Source organism: Hesperophylax consimilis, chromosome 29 (genome assembly GCF_061612785.1).
Source record: "Hesperophylax consimilis isolate HC1 chromosome 29, BYU_Hcon_1.0, whole genome shotgun sequence".
Lineage (NCBI taxonomy): Eukaryota > Metazoa > Arthropoda > Insecta > Trichoptera > Limnephilidae > Hesperophylax > Hesperophylax consimilis.
In genome coordinates, this window is record NC_142864.1 from 13,610,704 (window position 1) to 13,636,275 (window position 25,572).

General features: G+C 33.6%; 1 protein-coding gene across 1 annotated transcript; it reads left to right on the forward strand.

Annotated features, from left to right (window-relative positions):
* The first annotated feature begins 21,080 nt into the window (after nt 1-21,080).
* Nucleotides 21,081-25,069, forward strand: LOC149409894 (uncharacterized). The gene is made up of 3 exons (XM_089649158.1): nt 21,081-21,316; nt 23,056-23,208; nt 24,166-25,069. The coding sequence occupies exons 1-3, from the start codon at nt 21,158-21,160 to the stop codon at nt 24,307-24,309; spliced, it is 456 nt and encodes a 151-aa protein (XP_089505284.1). The 5' UTR covers nt 21,081-21,157; the 3' UTR covers nt 24,310-25,069.
* The last annotated feature ends 503 nt before the right edge of the window (nt 25,070-25,572 follow it).

The following is a 25,572-nucleotide window of genomic DNA, read 5'->3' on the forward strand; positions in this document are numbered from 1 at the left end:
ACATAATATAAATGAAACATGAATGGTCTCAACTGGGAATCGAACCCAGGATCTCTGTCTCATCCGGAAAATGCCTCTAAACCACTCGGCTATTGGGACCTAATTATTTTACGTCATTTTGTCGATCTCATATTTAAAATTCAGAATTAACAATATTATCTTCAACTATTTTTTCCACATTTTAGGCTGTTTTCTTTTTGAATGATTACAAAGTTGTAAAAAATTTGTTTGTAACTTAGATCGTGTCTCGGATAAATAAATTCATTTTTTTTATTTATATGGGACACCTATAACAGAGTGATTAAAAGGGTTGTCCCGGTAAGACATTTATCATTTAAATTTCAAATTAAATTCAAACCTTGACGTAAACAGCTCGATGGACCTTTATGGACTTAAGCCATTAAAAACTAGAAGAGACTCCGCAGATATAATATATCTCCATAAAATTATCAATGGCTTTATTAATTGTTCTCCCCTTCCGTCTGAAATTAATTTTAGAGTCCCGAGCGTTGGAACTAGAGAAAAATCACTTTTCATCTCCATAAATGTTCTACTAATATCAGACAAAATGCGTTTATATTCAGAGCCTGTAAGAATTTTAATGATATGGACATATTCACATGTAATTTAAGAACCTTTAAAAGATATGTAATAACTAACATTAAATAATTTTAAATATTCTACTGGAAGTTATCATGTTGTTGTTTTGAATCCTTTCCAGTTAGGTACTTACCTTCCAATTTATACTCATGTGTTCAATTTAGTTGTAGGTATACATTTATTATATTGTTATTATTGCTATTGTGTAGTGCTTTTATTGATTGCTGCTGTGTTGAAATTTTATAATACATTATGTTTTGTATTTTAGCTATCAGTTAACTTTAAATTTTTGAAATTATTAGTTATTAGTATATCAGTTAACTTTAAATTTTTATTTATTTGTGTTCTTACATCTTCTATTATTTTTTATTTATTATTTACAATATTGTATTTTTTGTAAATCTCTCAGGCCACGGGTACAGAACCCTTAGTTTTTTTTTAATATTCTTTATTATTATTATAATTTTAAGTGAAAATCTGTTGTCGGATTTTATCTTTATTATTTAGTTTATTCTCATATATGTAAATAATCTGTTGATTTTCCCAAATAAAAAAAAAATTAAGACAAATGTCCTGGGTTCGATTCCCTTTTATATTTGTATAGGTCTTGTTCTGTTTCATGTTTCGTTTAGATTAATTAGTATTATCTTCTTCTTCAATGATGTATTATATAGATGGGACATAACCTTCAAGATTTATGCCAGTAAAATTAAACATAAACCACTTATTTTAATTGTCTAATGTGAGTCCGAGTCTCAACGGTTCCCAACCGTCTTGAGCCAGTGATACTATGGTATCCCCAATTTGAGTATGTTATGAGGTTAAAGGTAGTTGGGAGGGGAAGGAGATGGGTAAGAGGAAGATGGTGGAGTACCTGGCTATTCGATCTGGTCACAAGCCATTTCTGAATGGTGGTCTTACACAAGGGCGATAACTGATAGGGTTTTCCAATAAGAGATGTTATTTTAAATAGTCCGCTATTTCAGAAGTGGTTACTTTTGAAACTGTCATTTTTTGACATTTGACAAGTAAAAACTACGCCATTAATAAAAATGGTACGATACACGCTTCTACAACGCATTGAAATTAATAAAATTCACTTGAGTGAATCAAATGCAAATCATCTTGAGTGATGAAGCCCATTTCCACCTCGGTGGCTTCGTCAACAAGCGAAATTGTCGCATCTGGGGCTCGGAAAACCCAAGATTTATTGTTGAAAAGCCTCTTTTTCTTCAACGTGTGACTGTTTGTTGCGGTTTATGGTCCGGCGGAGTCATTGGACCTTACTTTTTCGAAAATGAGGCTGGAGCAACGGTTACGGTGAATGGATTGCGCTATCGAGAGATGATTAATGATTTTTTATGGCCGGAATTGGATTGTATTGATCTGGACAACGTTTACTTTCAACAAGACGGCGCTACATGCCACACAAGCAACGAAACCATTGATCTTTTACGATTGAATATCAAAATAACACCTCTTATTGGAAAACCCACTGTGCGTCGCCTCTAAAACCAATGTTTTGTTAATATCAATGTAGTATCTTCCACTCTGGAACGTGGTGAAAATATATTATATATTATTTTAAATGAGTACTTTGTAAAATAACTTGCGCACGCCGGGATTTGAGCCCGCGACCTCCAGCTTGCCAGTCAATAGCCTTATCCCTCGACCTCGAAGGCCGTCATTATTTGCTTTGTTTTTTTTTTAATTATATAGATATATTAAAATTGTTTAGACGTGCTAAGCGACTTAAGGCGATGCACTACGTAGTAATGCAAAATCATGTGTTTTTGGTTTGAAAATTTGGTCGCCTAGAAATGTTTCAGATGCTTTAATTAAATATTGCGAGTAGAATACATTTTGGCCTTTGAAATAATCGAGTATTTTTTAGATAAGTCTTTTTATAAGCCCAGAAAATAATAATTATACATTATTATTACGGCCTATGAAAACTGCTTTAAAGTTCAAAATTTCCCACTTACGAACCCATTTTCGGTTATGATTTTATTGTATTACGTGGAAAATTAATTTATTATTAAAATAATCGGAAAACATTTAAATATTTATGCCTGAACATCCACAAAATAAAATAAAAGGCATTTTTGGCCATTTTTTTTCTTGCCTAAATCAAAACAGCTGGATGGTGTTAAGCGGGAATTTAAGCCTTATCGCCATCTACGTAAGGAGTGTTATTGATGGCGTCTCTATTCAAAATATTACACGACGTAGTGCATTGCCTTAAAGTGACTTTTCGGTGGAAGCAGTAATGTCACGAAGAGTCCACCCTCCTGCTGTCTCCATTGACTTCATTTTATTATTTTTTTCTATAAGAATACCGCATATAAAATTTCGGATATAACGTACCAGCAAAACCTCTTAGCTGTGGATAATTGAAGTAGTCAAAATGAAAAGATAATAGAAAAATAAAGTCCACGCAACACTAATAGGTGCCTAGTGGCAATATCTGTTTACACGGTGTCCGGAAGCTCGGAGTACAATCTGGAAATTGGTGAATCTACATCATAGAGAAATTTGTATTTTTTCGTCAAGGGTATAAAAAACGTTTGGAGCCGGGTTCGGGTTTCGAAGCATTTTTAAAAAGTTACTAGACAGCTGATGTTAAAAATGTTCAAATTTAACCTGAAATTTCCAACTTCAGATTAAATTTACCAGATGACGAAAAAAAATTGTACCACAAAATAGACTTAAATTTTTATTTTTTTTTTTATTTATTTAAAAATACACCTTTTACAAATATAAGGCAAAAATTCCCGATACTCGACATTTTAACAAATTGTTTAACGGGTCCTTTACATTATAAATCTTATTATAGCGAGTTTACAGTTACATTTAGACAATTATATGAAAGAAAAAATTTAAAATTTTACAGAAATTTAGCAAAAGAAAATTATGAAAATATAAATAACAATTTTAAAAGTCTTTAGAATAATATATCATTGTAAGCTAATACAAATTAATTCTTTCAGTAAGCCAAGTCTTCAGTAAGTTCACCAATTGTTTGTTTTAGGCACAGACATAGGAATTAATAGACGAGAAGATAATGGCGAGGGGTAAAATCAACTGTTGAAGAACGAAGGGAGTGAAGCTGACTGTGATTCGTCAATAAATCAATCTGACAGTAAATAGGCATCTCGCATTATAATATCACCATTTACTTCTTAAAAGTAAAATCTGCTTTTGAATGAATAGACATTTTTACATGGGAGCGCAAATTACTCGCCACGTTATGAACAAATTTGCGAAGTCCAAATTCGGCAAAAAAATTCGGTACTATTTTCAGAGTCGAATATTTCGTTTAAGTATTTAGTTAAGACACTTTTATAAATGTTCATAATTTACTTCCCAGCAACCAACCAGCTTTGTGTTTCGCGTCCAGACATGTTTCTACAACTGATACATATTATATGATGTGAATATGCTTAAAATAAAGTAAAATAATGCTTATATATGGAATGTAATACGACAATTGAGTTTATTCTCTTTTTCACATCTATTTTTACAAGTTTTCATAGTACAAGTCAACATTTTGCCGTGTTATTTCGTAAAATGAACCGATGATGCCTCGACCATAGTTCGCACAAGAATGATGACGTCACGTTTTCAAATTTCACTTGAGGCCATACGCGAGCACAGCCGGCTCCAATGGAACCGGTATGGGGAGTGGGGATAATACGCTTTTAATCACTTAGGGCAGGTCTACTAATATTCATATGTCTATGGTTTTAGGCCAATTTTATTAAAACTGTGACCGGATAAATCATCACAATGATAATTCATCACATCTTTAAAAAGTTATATAAAGTCATGGAAAGTGATGAAACAAAAAATTTATTAACTGGGTTAAGTAGGTTAGGTTAGGTTAGGTTTAATTTTTTTTTCATCTTTCTAATGACTTTATCAGTTTTTAAAAGTGTGTTGAATTGCCACTGTGTTGAGTTACCATGGAACCATTAAAACAACTGGGAATTATATAGTTTAACGTTCTTTGTCCATATTTATTTGTATGCTTAGGTGCAAAAAGTCCTTCATTAAAGTTAAAACGGTTATTATTATTGTGTTCTTGCCTGTTTATGTTAAAATGTAACGTGATCCACTAGTTTTCCGCTCTGTACTCCGAGTTTCCGGACACCGTGTATATAAAAAAGGGTGTCTGTAGCGGCATGGCTATGTTTATTTTTTTTAAATCTACCGTAAAGTTGTTTTAACATTGATGAATTTTTGCATACTTGACCTGAAAACAAGAGAAAGGTTTAAAATTGTTTACACATTTTTTTTCCACCTTAAATGAGAATTTTGATAACTAAACATTTTGCACACTGGACTTACAAAAAATAGAAAATTTCTGTCATTATCTGATTAAAAAAACTCTGCGTAAAGCAAGGGCAACGCCGGGGACTTCAACTAGTAAAAATCAACCCGAAAAAACAGTTAAAAAATATTTTTTAATATAATACCTACATCTAATTTTGTATTTTTAAATACTTTTTTTGGTTCGACTTAGGATTGAACCTTCCTCCCCAGGGACTGGAGTTAACCGCATTAACAACTGAGCAATATACCGATTGGATAAGACAGACATTTATTTCGTATATTAACGGCTGTAATATCATCCAATTTCAGAGAAATGCGTATGTCAGCATGTGTGTTTATGTGATTGCCACCAAATGTTGGTAGAATTCATTGTCATTGACAACGAGTATATCCGCCGAGTTTGAGCTCGATCGGATGTCGGGAAGTGAAGACTTGCATTAATTTATTCGTTCATTCCCGAAAACAAAAATTAAATTCAAATAAATGTATTAAAAAATTGTAATTTTTTTTAGCAGCGAAACTTTTTGATTTAGAAAATAAGAACAGTAGAAAAATACAGGGTTTTCCAATAAGAGGTGTTATTTTGATATTCAATCGTAAAGATCAATGTTTTCGTTGCTTCTGTGGCACGTAGCGCCGTCTTGTTGAAATTAAACGTTGTCCAGATCAATACCATCCAATTCCGGCCATAATTCACCGTAACTGTTGCTCCAGCCTCATTTTCGAAAAAGTAAGGTCCAATGACTCCGCCGGACCATAAACCGCACCAAACAGTCACACGTTGAGGATAAAGGGGCTTTTCAACAATAACTCTTGGGTTTTCCGAGCCCCAAATGCGACAATTTTGCTTGCTGACGAAGCCACCGAGGCGGAAATGGGCCTCATCACTCAAGATGATTAGCATTTAATTTACTCAAGTGAATTTCAATAATTTCAATGCGTTGTTGAAGCGTGTATCGTTCCATTTTTATTAATGGCGTAGTTTTTACTTGTCAAATGTTAAAAAAGGACAGCTTCAAAAGTAACATCTACCGAAATAGTGGGCTATTCAAAATAACACCTCTTATTGGAAAACCCTGTACTTACGAATCTCGTAAGTTCATTTTATCACCAATTGAGATTTGAATAACATCTTTTAGCAATTTATTATTTCATATTATTATTATTATTATTAGCATAACCCCAAATCAAAAAGGTAAATAAATAATAATAAATGTTTATTATTAAGTAAATTATTAAATAAATAAACAAGACACATATAATAAGACTGGGTTACTGACCAATAAATGTTTATAATAATAACCAAATGGAAATACCCAATCATATTTCTGCGCTCCTAGTATTTTGTTCTTGTCGGCAGATTAATGTTTTGACGTTTTTATTATTTTTTATGTATAAATTGTGAAAGTGCTTCTGCGGAAATAAACACAAATGACCTTATGACATTTCTGTGCGCCTGGTATTTTGTTCCTGTCGACCCGTGAAAACGGATAGTCTGAATTCTCGACAAGTCAGTTCCAATTTTGAAAATGTCAATTAAAATAATTTTATATTAAAAGGTAAATCTTCTAATATTTCGATATTGACTAGCAAACCGAAGGTCGTGGGTTGAAAATGTAATTTAAGTTATTTCAAAATGCATTAATTAAAAATAATATAAAGTAGGCTATAAGTTCCAGAGTGGAAGATACTCAGAGAATTGCCCTAAAGATCACCATTCAGAAATGAAACATTGCTTGAAATGGCTTTAGCAGTGTCTGGTGACCACATCTGAATGGTCAGGTACTCTCCCAACTTCCTCTTTCTGATCTTCTTCCCTCTCCACTACCTTGAGCCTCACAACATACCCCAATTGGGGATGCCATAGTATCACAGTTAGAAGCAATTGGGACTCTTGTGCGGTATTTAAATAAATAAATACTTTGTTTCATGCTCTAAATAAAAATAAACAATTTGAAAACGATGACACACAAAATCAAAGCAAAAATTCTCAAATTATTTCGAAAGTGTATCCTTAAATTTTTGGGGAAGATGAAGGTTGGTGAATACCTGTCTAGTCACATCTAAACAAGGCTTAAGTAAACTCAATCTGAATGGAAGTATTTCTCCAGGGCGATACTGAGAGTATATACCACTCTGGACTATGCCGCAAATTCAGTATAAATACTAGACCGAACCGGTGAAAAATCACGAGATATTATTGTAAATCCTATTTTAAACAAGACATTTAAAATAATTTTCCGTTCAAAAATATTATTTATTATTTATTAACGCCCTATCGGGCTTTTACACAGTAAATTGACAGTATATGTATGTAAGTGTAACATAATACATGGATATAATAGCTAAATATAATTTACTCATAAGGTAATTAGAAAATAAATTTATGCAATATACTGATATGTATTATAAAACAAATGTTTAAAAAAAGAAGAAAAATAATGTCTGTTGTATCTATATATAGAAAAAAAAAACTAATAAGTAATGGCAATATACCAACGCCGTAATTAATATTGAATTTAAATAATAGTACTTGAAATGGTAAAGTAAATCAAAGTACAATATACATATCAAGTATGACCGTACATGCATACAATCATTAATATGCGTCCAAAAAAATAAATAACAAATAAACTAAGGAGTATATGAGTCAAACGTTGGAAGGTATAGAGAGAAGACTTTTTTTAAAGGTAATAAATAATGCAAGTTAATAACTAGCAAATAGGTCTGAAATTAGTTGCCTTTTGAAACTCACAAAGTTATTAACACCAAATATATCAATAAGTTCACAGTATTTGTTTGCAAGTTGATGAATTCTTGGAATTGGTGAATAGTAGTTAGTATTGAGGTTATTGTTACATTTAAAAGTGTCTTTGCTTCGATTTTGTCTGGCAGGTACATTCATATAAATTAATTCCAATAATTCAGGGCTGTCAATGAGAGATTTGATAATTTTGAATAAAAATAATATATCAGTTAGAACTCTTCTATCGGATAGTTTGAGACGTCTGGTTTCGGTACGTAAGTTATTATAATTTATAAATTCGATGGAAATATTCATTTTAAAATTGATGTACCGAAGAAATTTATTTTGTACCTTTTCTAATGGTTGAGAATGGACTTTGTAGAACGGTGACCATAATTTTGAATTATATTCTAATTTACTTCGTACTAATGAGCAATATAGATGTTTTAAAGTTAACACATTTTTAAACTTTGCCCCCATTCTCAAAATAAACCCGAGCATTCTCATTGCATCGCTAGAAGTTTCATCGATGTGTAAGTTAAACTGTAGACTTTCGTGGAATAAGATACCGAGATCTAGAATCTGTGAAACTCGAAGGAGAAGAACTATTGAATTATAACTAGGTTCTTTATCGACTTATCGCTATACTACTTACAATCAGTTTCATTTTTTTTAAATTAACTTAAATTTAAAGCATATCCGAGTTCTATAGTTCATTGAACCAGAGTTACTGACAGATGCACAACCGAAAGAAGCAGTTTTGACGGTATTATTTTGTACAAATTGTATGCATACAATTTTTTTGCGTACTCTGATTATCATACCCGCAACTTCCGGATTTGTAAGTTTCTAAATAAGTTTCTCTCAGGTAGGTGGTTGGCACAGAGGACAAACAACTGGTATTGGCACCAGGTATTTTATCAAGTCATTGATTGGCACACACTCCTTGCCTCATTCACATTAATGCGTCGCATAATGTACACTTTTATGTTATTCTCTCTTGACATGGCCCGACTTGAAGTATTTGGTCCACTAGAACGTGCCGTGTATTCCTCGGGCGTCCCAGAGTTCTTCTGCCATTCATATCATATATTCTTAGTACACTCCTTTCTTCGTGCATTCGCTGTACATGTCCACACCATCTAAGCATGCCTATCTATCTTACACACCACGCTTACATCAGATTTGCATTATTTGCAAATCTCCACATTTCTCACACGATCCTACATGTTTTTTTTTCATTAACCCTCAACAGTAGGCCCTGAAGAAAATAATTTTTCTCAGTCATATTTGGGGATACTGTGTGGATACTGTTTAAGGAAAGAAATATATACAGGGTGTATCGGCACGTACCCGACAAACTTTAACCACCTATTCCTTAGCACATTTGGAGTAAAAAATGTTATGGGTACTTTGCTGTCCGGTAACATTTTTTTTTAATAAAAAATTTACTATTCATATTTTCACCACATGTCACCAATGTTTTATCCTTTGTCAAAGTTTGAAAACCCGTCTGGCAATATTTTGTTCGAGTTTCGTTGAATAATGTACGTACGTACCTACGTTGGCGCGCTTTTACAGTCACAACGAAATGGCACAGCACCATTCGTCTCATTTTTAACTATTATTATTTAGTGTGTACGAAAGAGCGAGGACACTTTTTGACGCACTTGCTAATAACAGCTGTTGAACGCGAGAAACAAGGCAAATGACGGTGACGGAGTGTGGATTTTTTATTTATTTTTTGTTTTTAATGAAAAAAAATGTTATCGGACAGCAAAGCGCCTATACATTTTTTACTCTAAATGTGCTGAGGAATAGCTGGTTAAAGTTTGTCGGGTACTTGCCGATACACTCTGTATATGTACATTGGTCAACGACTGGCTCCTTGATTTAGGGAGGGTAAAAGTGAAGATATGTTGATCAATAGATAATCTCATTGTAAAAAATATATATATGTACATTATTGCCAAAACACTGATACATAATTTTTTTAAAGTCCATACAATACAAAAACACATATTTATCACCTCTGAACACAATTGTCAATTCTGTATTAATCTGTACTTTATTTATCAATGCTATCGATTATTTTTTAATCACCCAACTATATTATAAACTTATAAACTACCCTTCCCATTTTTTCTGCCTTACAACTCCTGTGGTGATCTGTCTTTTATTACTACTATCTGGCTGTTATTTACTTTACCGGTTTTGTTTTATATTAAGTGCTAAATTATGATATGAACTTCTTGAATCACATTAATAGCATTACCAGTAAGGGATTACAAATGCTTGAATTTATTCTCAGAATCGCTAAAGACTTTAATAACATAAAAACTATAAAATTACTTTACACGTCTCTGGTTAGAAGTCAGGTTGAATACAATGCAACCATTTGGTGTCCTCATTTCAACTCTCATTGTTTACAAATTGAAAAAATTCAAAATAAATTTTTACGTTTTATTAATTTCAAAATTGGTATTCCTATTATTGAAATCAATTATGTCAATTTACGCAGTAAACTTAACTTATCGAAATTATCTGAAAGGCGAAAAATATTTGATCTCCTTTTATTATATAAAATTGTTCATTCATTAGACTGCCCTGACACTATAAACTTGCTATCTTTACCTCCAAAATATACTAGACGGAATATTTTATTCTACAACAATAACTTCGCTACGAATTCTGTGTTAGAAAGAATACATAGGTTGGGCAATGAACTAAGTGATGTCGCTGACATATTTAATTTAAACTTCAAAACATGGCCAAATTAGTCCACCACTTTTTAAATGTAAATAATGTATGAGAAATCATTATATTTTATTTCGATTTTCTATTGTGTGTTTTATACTGTTTTTAAAAATGAAATTTGTAATTTTTATGTACTTAAAAGCCCAATAGAGCGTCAATAAATAAATAAATAAATAAACTTGTCAATTTGACTGGCCTAAAACAGGATCCATTCCTAGTTGGCTAGTCAAAGTTTTCGCATGTTTTATTGTATGATTTTTATGTGAAATAAATTTATTATAATTATTATTGAAGGAGAGAAAGTTCTGAGAAGGAAAAAGGTATTAAGGACGGATAGGAATCTAGGGATCAGTTTGTTCAGGAGTGACGGACGTATTATCTATCCTTTCTACTGTGGCGCAAGGCATTGGGTCAAAAGAGATCAGTTGGATAGGTCAAACGTTCTTCTCAAACCAGCCACGCTGTTGGTGGGTAGGCGCATCCTGAACATACCTCACCCGATGAACAACGACACCCCTGCTAAAACACCAAACGTAGCGAACCACTTGGGTTGACCTATGGCAGAGGTGTTAGTTATCCAATAAATGGTTTCTGGGGCGGCGGTACCCATACCCGCCTCCCAAATTGTGATTTTGGCTCACATACGCATCAGGAATCTAATTTCTACAGCATCCAGTCTACTTTCATACTTCTTCTGCCAATTCCATGAATTAATACAGGGTTTTCCAATAAGAGGTGTTATTTTGATATTCAATCGTAAAAGATCAATGGTTTCGTTGCTTGTGTGGCACGTAGCGCCGTCTTGTTGAAAATAAACGCTGTCCAGATCAATACCATCCAATTCCGGCATATCATATCTCTCGATAGCGCAATCCATTCACCGTAACTGTTGCTCCAGCCTCATTTTCGAAAAAGTAACGTCCAATGACGGACCTCCGCCGGACCATAAACCGCACCAAACAGTCACACGTTGAGGAAAGAGAGGCTTTTCAACAATAACTCTTGGGCTTTCCGAGCCCCAGATGCAACAATTTTGCTTGTTGACGAAGCCACCAAGGTGGAAATGGGCCTCATCACTCAAGATGATTTGCATTTGATTCACTCAAGTGAATTTTAATAATTTCAATGCGTTGTTAAAGCGTGTATCGATCCATTTTTATTAATGACGTAGTTTTTACTTGTCAAATGTAAAAAAATGACAGGTTTAAAAGTAACACCTACCGAAATAGTGGGCTATTCAAAATAACACCTCTTATTGGAAAACCCTATATGAAATAACAAATAATATAGCCATTCAAAATAACACCTCTTATTGGAAAACCCTATATAAACGAAGTGTCCTAAATGTAATAGAAATAAGTTAAAAAGTTTTATAATAGATATAAAAATGTAATAGATATAGTAATTTTATAACTAAATAAAAAAAAACATACAAAAAAAGAGTTAATTAATTAACTAACTGCTTTGAATGAGTGTCCCGGCCTTGCGATCTAGGAGGTTATGGTTTTACAGGTTTGGTGGGCGCTTTCTTTTTATTGGTTGTTAAGTCTCGTCAAATCTTTTCTAGTATTTCATATTACCTCATAAAACGCAAGGCCTCTCCTGATTTTGAAATAGATTTTGACAAGTGGATCGCCTTAATAACGCATTTATTTTAATTATTTACGTACTTTTGTAATTTTTAAGATTGCTATCCGTCTTCGTTTAGAAATTTTAGTTTAAAAAATTTCTTTCTATATTTTGTTATCACTGCAAGTACAGTTTTTTTCTTATAATAACGAGCACTCTTTTTCTAAAACACCAGCATCAGTTTACACTTGAAAATAATATAGTATTGCACAAAATTGTTCACTGCAATATAAATTAAAATAAATAAATTATTATATTGCTTTCATATTGCGTTTCAGAGAATTACGCACTTTATGTAGATATAACGCGTACCAAAATAACTATAATCTTTTTCTAAACACAAATAAACTTACTATCTGATTTGACTAACGCCTAACGAGATATGTTTTATTTACTTAAATTAATATTCTCTTAAAGGGGAACTTTGCCTTCCGACGAAAATAATTAATATTATTTGTAGCTAGTGTGATGTCATACCACGTGGGCTTAGTCATTGTACCATAGGTTCCCAAACTTTTCAGGTCGCGTACTATATTATTTAATTTTTATTTATTCATTTTATTTTAGCCATTTGTAAATCCAAGTTTACAAATATCTAATTTATTATTAATTAAATACATATTATTTAATAGCTGTACCCCGCCACGCTGTGGCTCAGTTTGTCCTTGCAGATAGACGAAACAATAGCGGGTGTTGCTTTGACGTCCAACAGATAATGCTGTTTTTCAAAAATAGAATGTTTTTCCTGTCACAGGTGACTTATATTATATAGGTACATAAAACTTCAAAAAAACATTAAAATTTCAAAGCAATCGGTGTAGAAGTTTCGGAGATTTAAGATTTTGAACAAACGAACATTATTTATATAGATTACACTTTCTATTTATTAATATGGCTGCTGCAATCCAGCTTGAATCTATCAATTGTTGTAGACTTTCTGGTTTTCGGCAGCGAATTATATATAATATTGCATTCCTTTGTATTGTTAACTATTCTGTGTATTGGGTTTGTCCTTTTATTATAGCCTAATTTCATTGCACGTTTTTGTATTATGTCTGTGAATATCATTGTTGCATATACTTATCTTTGAAAAGTATTTTGGAAATATGTTGTTTAGCATTTTATGTATAAATATCGTCGTGTTCAAGGTCAGCATTTGTTTCACTGTTAGCCAATTTAGTTTCTTTTAACATTTTAGTTACTTTTGAAAAACTTTTTCGCGTTAGTATAATTCTCATTGCTTTGTTTTGGAGAATTTGCAACTTATTTTGTTATCTGTCGTTAAATTTTGTGTTATTTGAGTCAACTATGAAATATTTTAAATGATTAGAACAATTATTTTTTAAATATTGAACTTTGTGAACGAAAAAACAATCCGGCTCGTGTTAACAAGGAATAATACTCGGGGGCCGTAGTTTGAAAGCCACTGGTCTAGACGAACAAAAATCAGAAAACCTGCAATGCTGACAACTTCATATCACAATACATGTTTTGATTGAGTATTCATATTATGGAGAGATTCCCCTTAGGAAAACCCGTGCACAACAACTCGCACACTAATATATATTACTGGGATGGCGAACCTTTGTCATATATACATAATATGACATACATCCATAGACATATGAATATTAGTAGACCTGCCCTAAGTGATTAAAAGCGTATTATCCCCACTCCCCATACCGGTTCCATTGGAGCCGGCTGTGCTCGCGTATGGCCTCAAGTGAAATTTGAAAACGTGACGTCATCATTCTTGTGCGAACTATGGTCGAGGCATCGTCGGTTCATTTTACGAAATAACACGGCAAAATGTTGACTTGTGTTATGAAAACTTGTAAAAATAGATGTGAAAAAGAAAATAAACCCAATCGTCGTATTAAATTCCATATATAAGCATTATTTTAAGCATATTCACATCGTATAATATGGATCAGTTGTAGAAACATATACTATCACATCGAGAAACGTCTGGACGCGAAACACAAAGCTGGTTGGTTGCTGGGAAGTAAATTATGAACATTTATAAAAGTGTCTTAACTAAATACTTAAACGAAATATTCGACTCTGAAAATAGAAGAAATTTTTTGCCGAATTTGGACTTCGCAAATTTGTTCATAACGTGGCGAGTAATTTGCGCTCCCATGTAAAAATGTCTATTCATTCAAAAGCAGATTTTACTTTTAAGAAGTAAATGGTGATATTATAATGCGAGATGCCTATTTACTGTCAGATTGATTTATTGACGAATCACAGTCAGCTTTACCCCCTTCGTTCTTCAACAGTTGATTTTACCCCTCGCCATTATCTTCTCGTCTATTAATTCCTATGTCTGTGCATACATCTTAAGATGGACAAACATGACGGAGCCAACGAGCCAAATAGCCCGCGCCGAGTCAAATAGCCCTCGCCAAGCCAAAACTTCGTGTATGGGGAAATTCAGGTGGCTTTGCTTGGCTCTGCAGCCTCCGCTTGATATTCGGCGAGTTAATCCACCAAGCCGAGTTAAAAGCAATGGCTCGGCTCGACCGCAAGTGACAAATCCCCGAGCTAATGGTTTGCCGGCTCTGTCGTGTGTGCGATCCCCGAGCCAAAATCCGCTCGCCATGAATTCAGACATCGAGTCGGACTGTATGGTATATCTATGAGTATGGCACACGGAGGAAAGATTTCTCCTTGGTATGGCATCTTCAAGCGGACGTCATTTTGATCTAGATGTCATAAAAAAATACATAGTTACTTTATGTTGCTATATTATTTACAACTACTTCAAATCTAATATATAATATAAAAAGAAACCCGTGTTTCCCTACCCGCCTACTTTCTTACTGGCACCCACCGGAGGTTATGGTGGTGATAGCCCTTGGTGTCACATCGAAAGTAAGAGGGTTTGGTGGAGGTGGCTGAGCGTGGGTGGGAGTGGGTGACGAACATGTTCTTTGTTATGGGATGGCCGCGAATGCTTCAGATTATTTAAGAATGAGCCCGCCGACTGTGTCGGTGAATCAGGAAGATTACGGAAAGTTCATGAAGGTTCTAGAATGCTCTATAAGGTTCTGGAAGGAGAATGTTCAAGATGGTTCCAAACTGAGTGGCGGAGTTTGTCGGTGAGTTCCGGGAAGATCGAGAATGCTCTTTAAAGTTCTGGAAGGAGCCAAAGCAACACGTGGTGGATACAGCTGGTTTTAAATAAACCTTTTTTTATTACATTTGTAAGAAAAACTATTTTATTTACGTTTATTGTTTTTTAATTATCCATTTAAAATAAACTTTATGTATTGAATATTTGTAAAAAAAAACTATTCTATTTAATTATATTATTTTTAATACTTATTATAAATAAACCTTTGTTGAATATTTGTGAAAACATAACCTATTTTGCATACTCATACTAACCCACTTCCAGACAACCGATCGAGCTGTAACTCGGCAGATAGAATCTCTGTCTATGACAATACATTCTATCATCTAGGTGGCAATCACGCACAGACATGCAGACACATACACATTTCTCTGAAATTGGATGACATTACAACCGTTAACATATGAAACAAATGTCAGTCCTACCCAATTAACCTAGATATTTGGCTCAGTTGTTCGCGAGGTTGTCCCTGGGGAGGAAGGTTCAATCCTCATTCAAACCAAAAAAACTTTTTTTTTATATTAAATTAATAAAAAATAGATACATACATGTATTATTGTAAAAAAACTGCGTATTTTACGGGTCGATTTTATTAAATGAATTTAATTGACATTCATTAATTTATTACCGGTTAGAAGCTGAGGTCAAGTGCGTCGGGTTCTCACCCGGGCGTCGTGAGTTCAATTCCCCTCTCATATAATAATAAATAAAAATAATAATTTCGTTTGTCTGCGCGGTAGTCCTTCGTGAAATTTGGATCAATGAACTTAAATTTGCTTTGAATTTAAGTTTCCCTTTAAAAATTGGAACTGATCGCTTGAAGAATTCAGAAAATATTTTTAACAACAAAAAATCTTTTCAAAATAGGGACAGATTTGCTTAAAATGCAGCCTATCCCATGATAATCAATGATAATATTGCATATTTTTGTAGTTATGTAAGATTTCTTTTAATCATTTTTTTAATGATTTGAATTTGATATAAATGTTTTCCGACCAGGGATTCCCCATGCTGAGATAAATTAGTACAGTAAAAAAGAAGAATAAATAGGTTCGCCATCCCTGTCATAGGCAATAGTTTCAATGGACCACACCAAACAACTCTTCTGAAATTAGCAGGTACGCCTGGGAAGTACCTACGAGTATTCGCGTGTATATAAGTGTACGAACACAAAGAACGCGTGTTTCGGCTTACAGATTAACAGCACTCAGTGCCTGAGTCCGCTGGAGAAGATAGGCGCCGAGTTGTGGACACATAGAACGCCGGTAAAATCCGCGCCATTTGCGCGGTAGCCTGATAGCAGCTGTCAGTTTTAACAAAATGTCAAGCTCGTCAGAAGAAGATTTTTTACTTTTAGAGAATTCTTTCTTTAAATTAAGAAATAAAACAATTGGCATTCATCCAATTAATCGTAGTAGAAAAAGTCATGGTGAATATCATCACTTGTTTTGTGAGCTTAAGGCGGACGAAGAAAGATTTTTTAAATATACCAGAATGACTTTCGAAACGTTTAACTACATTTTAAATAAAGTGGAACATCGATTAAGCAAAAGCTGGTGTAATTGGCATCGTCAACCTATTTTTCCGGAAGAAAGACTTGTTGTTACTCTGAGGTGAGTTGAGTACCTACCTATAAAATGCAATCCACCATCTTCAAATCCTTTTCTTTTTAAATCAGGCCTCACCTAGCAATATAACGGGGGAGTAGGGAAGGGGTGGATGGGGTGAGATTTGCACATCAATAATATTATAAGATGTTTATTGTCATATTTTTTTTATTATAAAAGGTTCAACTTATGTTTCATTCATAGGCACAATCAATATGCATATATTAAATATAATAGAATGTTTTACGAAGAAAAAAATAACAGGATAGTACCTTATTATATTAAATCAACAGAAACAAATCGCTCTACTCACCTGCCTCTTTTGCTGGGTGAGAAACTTACACTCGAATTAATAGTTTAACAGAAATATAGTTTAAAACATTGTTTCTTTTTCAGATATCTTGCAACTGGGTCATCGTTCAAGACTCTTGCATTTACTTTTCGAATGGGAGCATCTACAGTGGGAAAAATTGTTGCCGAGAGGGTTGCTGTATTGTGGGAAGAATTATATCAACTGCATATGCCCGTACCAACAAAAGAAATATTTAATTCAGTAGCAAAAGATTTTTTTCAAGTTTGGAATTTTCCTCACGTCATTGGTGCAATTGATGGAAAACATGTTCGCATCCAATGCCCAAAAAACTCTGGGTCTATGTTTTATAATTATAAAAAGTTTTATTCAGTGGTGCTGCAAGCTGTTGCAGATGCTAATTACAAATTTATATCAGTAGATATTGGAGGTTATGGAAAACAGAGTGATGGAGGCACCTTCAAAGCATCTGATATTTACCACCACCTTTACAATGAACAATTAGATATTCCAGAACCGGATAATTTGCCTGGAACGAATGTGAAGGCTCCTTTCGTGCTTATAGGTGATGAAGCATACCCACTTCTCACTAATTTATTAAAACCTTTTGGTGGAAACAGTTTGACAATTGAGCAACAATGTTTCAATAAACGTTTGTCTAGAGCTAGAAAAACTGTGGAATGTGCTTTCGGTATTTTATATTCAAAATGGCGTTTGCTTTCTAAAAGCATTGAAACAGATATAGCATTAGCAGATAATATTGTAAAATGTATATGTGTTCTACATAATACAATAATTAACAAGGAAGGATGTGAGCGTCATCTAACTGAAGTTTTGGTATTTAATGAACACAGACAAGACTACAGACAGGCTATAGGACGATCGTCTAATGCAGCTAAAAGTGTGAGAGATGTTTATGTAACATATTTTTCAAACAATCCTTTGCGTTACAATAATTAATTGAACTCAAATTGTAAAAATACCAATAAGAAACAAAAAAACGAGTAAAATTTGTGATATTGCTAACGAACAATACGACAAAATGGTATAGATTCTGGAGTGACGTAAATGGATTCTGACAATGAAAATTAAAAAGCATCTAAAAACCATAACCACTACCACTCTACAAGAAAACGAAATATGATAAGACTGTCATTTAGAAAAAAATCTAAATCTCAGAATTACTTGATTCAAATCAAGATATACCAGTCAAAATAAAAGAAGAGAAAAATAAATGTAAAATTTAAGAAAATATATTTAGTAATTTCTAAGTACCTACATGATGTAGGTAAAATATTTGTTAATAAGCAATTATAAGGTTTATGTTAAATATTATGTAACCATTGAACATATTATATACTATTTCAATAAAGATAAACATTAAAATGTAATAATATGCAGTTTTGTTAATTGGGGTGACTAAATACTAAACTAACGTATTTAATCAAGAATATTATTAGAATTGAAAATTAAACAACTTTTGCACTTTGTTCCACTTATTTTAGAAATGAGTGGAACAAAGTGCAAAAGTTGTTTAAATTTCAATTCTAATACAATGGAATTCCACCACGAATTAACAGTAAAAAAACTAGAAGAATATTATGTTGGTATTAGACTATGATTATATGTACTTACCTATATTAAAAAATTATGTAATATAGGTAAGTACATAAAAATACATAAAAAAATTAACGTTTAAAATCTAAGATGGACTGAGAAACATCTGCAGTGGCTGCGTCTTCTGCATTTGGACTCATGACTGAATAGGAAAACGGAGGTGATGTGAATTGCGTTGGATACGCAAATTGCTCCACCACTTGTTGAATTCTACTTCGGAATGAAAGTATTTGTGATTTTGGTATCTCTGCAACATGAGGAAGTAAACTTTTAAAGAAGAGGTGATGTTCATCATTTTCATTGTCTCTGGATTCTCTCCTCCGGGACTTCTCTTTTAAATATTCAAGTTTTTTTATTTCGATATCCACTATCGCCTGATTGTAGACATTCATCGGCTTTCTTCTCTGTTTGTTTACTGGAGTAGATGAGGAAGAAGTGTGCGGAAGATCGTCGATGCTAGGATCGATAATTTCAACGCAGTATTCATCCTGCGTATCTGTATCCATGGGTGGGGTTTGTGGAGAGATAATAGTTTCTTCAGTATCCCAGGTATCCGTGTAGTGGGTACTGGCTGTGGATGTTGATTGGTGGATGGATGCAGCTTCCTTATTAAGATTGCCAGTCGACGCCCGCGGTCTTACCACATCTTTCAGAAATAATAGCGATTTGAAGAAAGGCCATTTTGGGGTGTACGTTGCATTTGCAGCATCTCCTGAGCGGGAAGGTGGTATTCTGCCCAGCTCCACAGCAAATTGGTCTCTTAAATACTTCCACTTTTTTCGTAATTTGGTTTCTGAAAAAAATATATAATTGATTTTAGTTAAGCATTTCAATTGATAGAACATTGTTTCGTCAGAACAATAACTAAAAAATGTAAGTCATTCAATTTAACTGAAAAATATAGATTATGTTCGTTACTGTGCATTTTTACCGCTAGATGGCACTGCAATCGGTTAGGATATTTTTATGTTCATTTACATTGGAAGTGTTTGATAAACCAAAATTTTAAAACCTAAACCGAATTGTAAATTTTTGTTGTTTGTTTTTGGGGTGTTATGCCGTGTTGCGCTAACTCCTTCTTTAGCCGACGTTTCGGACAGCGTTGCAGTGTCCATCATCAGGGCAGATCCGGTAGATCCGAAGATGTGTTTTATCACACATCTTATCACACATCTTCGGATCTACCGGATCTGCCCTGATGATGGACACTGCAACGCTGTCCGAAACGTCGGCTAAAGAAGGAGTTAGCGCAACACGGCATAACATCCCAAAAACAAACAACAAAAATGCTTTTGGCCGTGAGAATCTAAAAACTTACCCGAATTGTAAATTGTATATTTTAAGTACAAACTTATGATATTTATCAGCCCCATACGGTGTGGAAGGTAAAGCTACTGTTTCTCATCTTAATATGAAAAACCCTCAGCAGAACACACGCACTTGAGTGCATGTTCCCATTAAAAGAATTCACTTGTGACATTTGAGGTTATTTCAAAAGTGAGAATATACCATCTTAATTCATTCGTCGCAAATTCTGCACGTATATTTGTGTATTTAGTAAAAACAACCGTTCATGCAAATTCATGGGTTTATTTTGCAATAACATCAAATGTCATTATTAACAGACACAAAATGTTTGATATTAGTTTATCAGCCCCATACTATTGCAGAGGGTAAAGCTATGGTTTTATAAAAAACACCCTAGCAGAACATGCTATTGAGTGCATGTTCCCATGAAAATAATTCACTTGTGACATTTGAAGTTACTGCAAAAGTGAGAACTTACCATCTTCATTCACTCATTTCAAATTCTTCATGTATTTAGTAAAAACAAAAGTGCATGCAAACTTATTTCACTCGTGACATTTGAGGTTATTATAAAATTTTCTCAGTTCGTACTTACCGTTTTCATTCATATCCTTACTGATTTCTTTCCAGCACTTGTCGACAACATTTCTGTTGCTGTGTAAGCTGTTTCTCTTATCCCAGATCGGCGATTTGTTAAAAACAGCAGCAATTAGTAAGTCGCTCATTTTGACAGGACTTGTTTATTTATGTTTTGACACTAGCTTCCAAAACAAGCTTCACTAACCGGCCGCACCGGCGAGTAGGAATTAAGAATTCATTCCGGTAAAGCTTCTCGGCGCGCCAGCGCGCGGACACAAATCTGAACCTGCCTTTACTATGTGCGTTCTCACACGTTTAGATACAAACATTCTTGTCGGCGCGCCTGCGCCAGTCGGCCGCTTACTCGCCGGCTAATCTGAAAGCCGAAACACGCGTTCTTTGTGTTCGTACACTAAAGAATTGCTTTGCTTAGTAAATCATTCAAAGCAAGAACACACTCTCAACAAATAACGTGTTTATCAAAAATTAATATTGCTTTTGATACTTTGACGTGAATTTTTATATAAATCATGAAGTTTTTCGCGGTTTCCATTTTTCTATGCGCATCCCTGGTGTTTGTCCAAAGTTTTCCACTTGAAGGAAATGCGGAATTTCAAGTCCATGATGATGGAGTGGAGATTCATGGAACTGGAGACGAACTGATGTCACTCGTCAGGAATAAAAGACAGGTATAAATATTTATATACATTTTTAAATTGGATAAATATATTGCAGACCCGTGAAAAATCACGGGATATTATAATTTAGGATTTGTGAAGCTGAAAGCATTTTACCTCTAGTAAAGATTTGAGATATTCACGACCAAAAATACTATAGTGATTTTGGGGTTTTATGCCGTGTTGCGCTACCCCTTCTGTATCCAACGTTTCTAACACTGCTACACATCTGATTACACTGTAATGTTGTCCGAAACGATGATGTCTAAAGAAAGACGTAGCGCGACACGGTATAATACCCCAAAAATTAATCATTAGAACCGCTGGTAAACTTTAAAAATCATTAGTGATTCAGATTTACATCTGTGAATTATTTTATAAATTTTATAAAAACAAATTTTAATTATGGAAATATTATTAAAATTAAATAACTTTGGTACCTATTTTATCGCTTAGTTTCCATAATCAGTTCCAATTTAGAAAATGAAAAGTTCATAGAATGCGAATAATGTTATGCGTTAAGGCGAAGCGTAATGCTAAATCACTATTTTAATTCATCTTTGTAACTAATTGGTGAACATAATGAAAACCAAAAATATGATTTAGATAAATTGAAGATTTTCCTATCGTTTCGCTTGAGTGGAATACAAATAAAAAAAAATAAATTGCTCAGTAAAAAATATAAATGTAAAATACAAAAATTTTTTTTTTAATAGAAATGTATGAACGCATAAGGGAAACAACTTTAAAAAAAATACAGTATTATAGCTAAGATTATCTGTGACAGTTTCACTTGATTAACTTTTTTGCTTTCTTATGAAATTATTTACAAAATAAATAAAAACCAGTTTTGTGCTTGAAATCGAACGTTTCCAGACTCCGTTTGTCAAGCGATTTTAATACCTATTACCTACAATATAAAGTATACCAAGAATATACACATTTTTGGCTTGTAGCTTCCTCTTAAATTACATTACGCATGAATTGTTTTTATCAGTCAACGACATAATGTAGGTCACTAGACTCGCTTTGTCGTCAGGATTTTTGACCTTCGTACCATTGACCTAATATAAATTTAATATACTTACATTATCGTACTCCTGAAGAACTTACCTACAATAATGTTTGCATGTAAAAGCCTTAGACGTGAATAAATAAATAAATATTTAATGAAAGAATTAAAATAATTTAAATTCTCCGACTTAATATTAATGTTCAAAATCGTAATTGGTAGTATAGGCAGCCCTAATTTACTTAACCTCAAAGAATTTCATGTACTTGCGCGAGCTACTCGTTCCAAAATAATGTTTAAATGTATCAATACCAGCGTTGAGCATTGAAAATACTCACTTATACCTAAATTACATGAAGTTAGTAATAGATAAGCAGATGTGGCGGATCTATTTAACTGCAAGAAGGCTATAATATCATATATTTTCAAGAAATGTTAATTAAATCTAGAAAGTCTACTTAGAAGTTTTGCGTGTACTTTCATCTCTTACTTTAATATCATTATAGAGTTTCTGATCATTTTTACTTTCTGATGTCGTTGTATTTGATTTATTGTTTATGGTATATTTATACCGTTGTTATTAAATAAATAAATAAATATTTTACATCACACACATCATCACAGGCTACCAAATTCAAACGTGAGGTTTTAGAGTTCACAGGACAAACCATATAACTCTACTTTTTTCAACAGCTAGATGAGTTTTTGATATGAAATAATATGTTTTGTTTTATTTCAGTTTAATTTTAATATCCCCCCTCCTCAACCCAATTTCAGTGGGAACTGGATGGGAGGGGGTACAGCTTTGGGGGCACGTGGAAATTATGATGTTCCTCGGGGTGGAGCCTCCGTTATGACAATTCATGACTTTGCCCCCCATGGGGGAACAAGGGTAAGATTTTTTTAAAATTATTTTCTATGTGAACATCACAAGAGTCCAACTATCCTTAACCAGTGTGTCTATGATCATCATATCTCCAATTGGAACTATGTTGTAAAAATCCTTAGGATTGTGTCTATTGGTTTAAATATCATATTTTTACATTTTCTACGGCCTTTTGTCTTGCTTACGTCAATTTATTATTATAAGCGCGAAAGGGACGTGATCATAGAATTTGAAAAATTTATAAATTTACCGGATGTTTTTTTAATAATTTAAAAAAAAACTTTTTTTATTATTGCTAGTATTTTCTTTTCGGATGTCGAATAAAAAGTTTTCAACATGCTGTGTGCAAGAAACGCATCTGTGTGAGTTTTGTGTTTTGGTCAACTTTGGTTGCAATACCTATTCTCTTAGTATCGCCCCTTTTTATATGAACTCCACACAGGAGGCTCTGATGAAAATAATTTCCCGGTGTGTTGAAGAGATGATGTTGTAGGAGGGAGGAAACACAGAGACGGGCAAATCGTCCCATAGCCGAGCAGTTGAAGTCGTAGAAACAACTTATCCTAATGTGACAAATGTCAACTGGGTACAAATGTCAGTGCCGAAGGGATCAATGATGTCAGTTCCTTAGAGCATCTTCCATTGAAATACCGGTAGAAAAAGGAAAGTCTTCCCACCTGACGCCTGTGCTCTAAAGATTGCAATTTAGCAGCCTTGGAGAAAGTCCACAATTCTGTTATTCAAACTGTACAAGGTCACATTATCATATTGTTTATCGATCAAATCTGAATATCCCGGTACCTTCCACTTCTCCCTCCCCTTCAGCCTCACAATATGCCTAGATTAGTGATGCCCACTGACCCACTGACTCCAAGCAGTAGGGAATCTAGCGCGGTACTCAGCTTTTTTTTAAATTATCTACTTTTAAAATATCATCAAAAATATGTTTATATTTCTTTCCAGGCTGGAGTTGAGGGGCGTGTTAATTTACTGAATGATAAAACCCAGACATTGACTCTAAGTGCAGGACATTCTACAAACATTGGTCCTGGGCCAAAGATGCCTGACAATACCGTTGGACTTAGCTATAAAAAGACCTTTGGATAAGTTACTTTTACTGAAGTTCTACAATACACATAACTACTTTTAATGTCAGCTATAAATAATTTTCTTTTTCACAACCCTTCAAGCATCCAACTTTGGACATAGACCTCCTTCAAAAAGTGTTGTTCAATATATATATATATGAGTCGTGTAATTTCTATATCCGCTATATCAACTTTCATTGATTTGGAGAAAACCGCAAAAAACTGTCACATCTCTAGCGTACAGAAGTAATTGCATTACAATTTTTTATAAAATGAATTGGAGTAATAAAATTTTGAAAAGCATTTATTTTTCTATATATGTCTAGCAATAATTAAGTAATTTCGATAAATAAAATGGATAAAGCGGATTTTGATACTCACTTCGTGATATAGAGGCTTTTGAAAGTCAACTGAGCCGACATGGCGGGTTTAGAAACACACGCGTAGATCATTTTGACACACGAGCGTGGCGTCAGAGCGGCGGCCATATTGTATTTTGGCAAAATAACTGCTTGTGATTGGTTGAATCCGATATAGCGCGTTTTGATAGTAACTTTCTGTATGATATAGCGGATTTGGTTTCTCACTCGCAGTTTTAACATGGTTTTTGGTTGTGATAAGGAGGGTTTTGAAACTCAATTTTAGGCTCCTCTTTTTGCTCGCAAAAATGTGAACAAGATGTCATACTCAGATCATTTTGTCAAAAAATCAGATATAGAGGCTATAGAAATTATAGGATTCATATGTTCAATTGTATAATAAATAATATTATAATGTGTATTGTACAATTTGACAATAAAAAGTATAAATATAAAATGGAACTAGTTTTATTATACAGCAATACTGATTTGAAACACATTAAACTGTATTCAGGTGTGAGGTTATGTTTGACTTCCAAGCATGAAATTTGACAAGAGAAACAACAATAATTATTCTAAGGATGGGTTGTTTCGCAGAATTTGAACAATTCATCAAATTTCCAATAAAGTCCAATTCAAGTTTTGTTACTATCATAGTACTGTGAAACAACTTGCTCATGATGAAATAATAACAGAACTTGAATTTTAAATTTGATGAATTAATTTAATTTAATTTTGATGAATTAATTTAATTTAATTTTATAGTCTCACACATACTCTTCTATTATTCTGACTCTTGACATGGCCCAACTCGAGTATCTGATTCACTTGATCGTGCCATGTCTTCCTCGGCCGTCCCCGACTTCTGCTACCATTCGCATTTGCATCATATATCCTCCTTACACTCCTATCTTCGCTCATTC

Excerpts from the sequence above, each read along its gene's own strand:
- LOC149409894 (XM_089649158.1), top strand. The coding sequence starts at position 21,158 with ATGAAGTTTTTCGCGGTTTCCATTTTTCTATGCGCATCCCTGGTGTTT. Across the intron at positions 21,317-23,055 it reads TCGTCAGGAATAAAAGACAG|TTTAATTTTAATATCCCCCC; the intron begins GTATAAATATTT and ends GTTTTATTTCAG. Across the intron at positions 23,209-24,165 it reads CCCCCCATGGGGGAACAAGG|GCTGGAGTTGAGGGGCGTGT; the intron begins GTAAGATTTTTT and ends ATTTCTTTCCAG.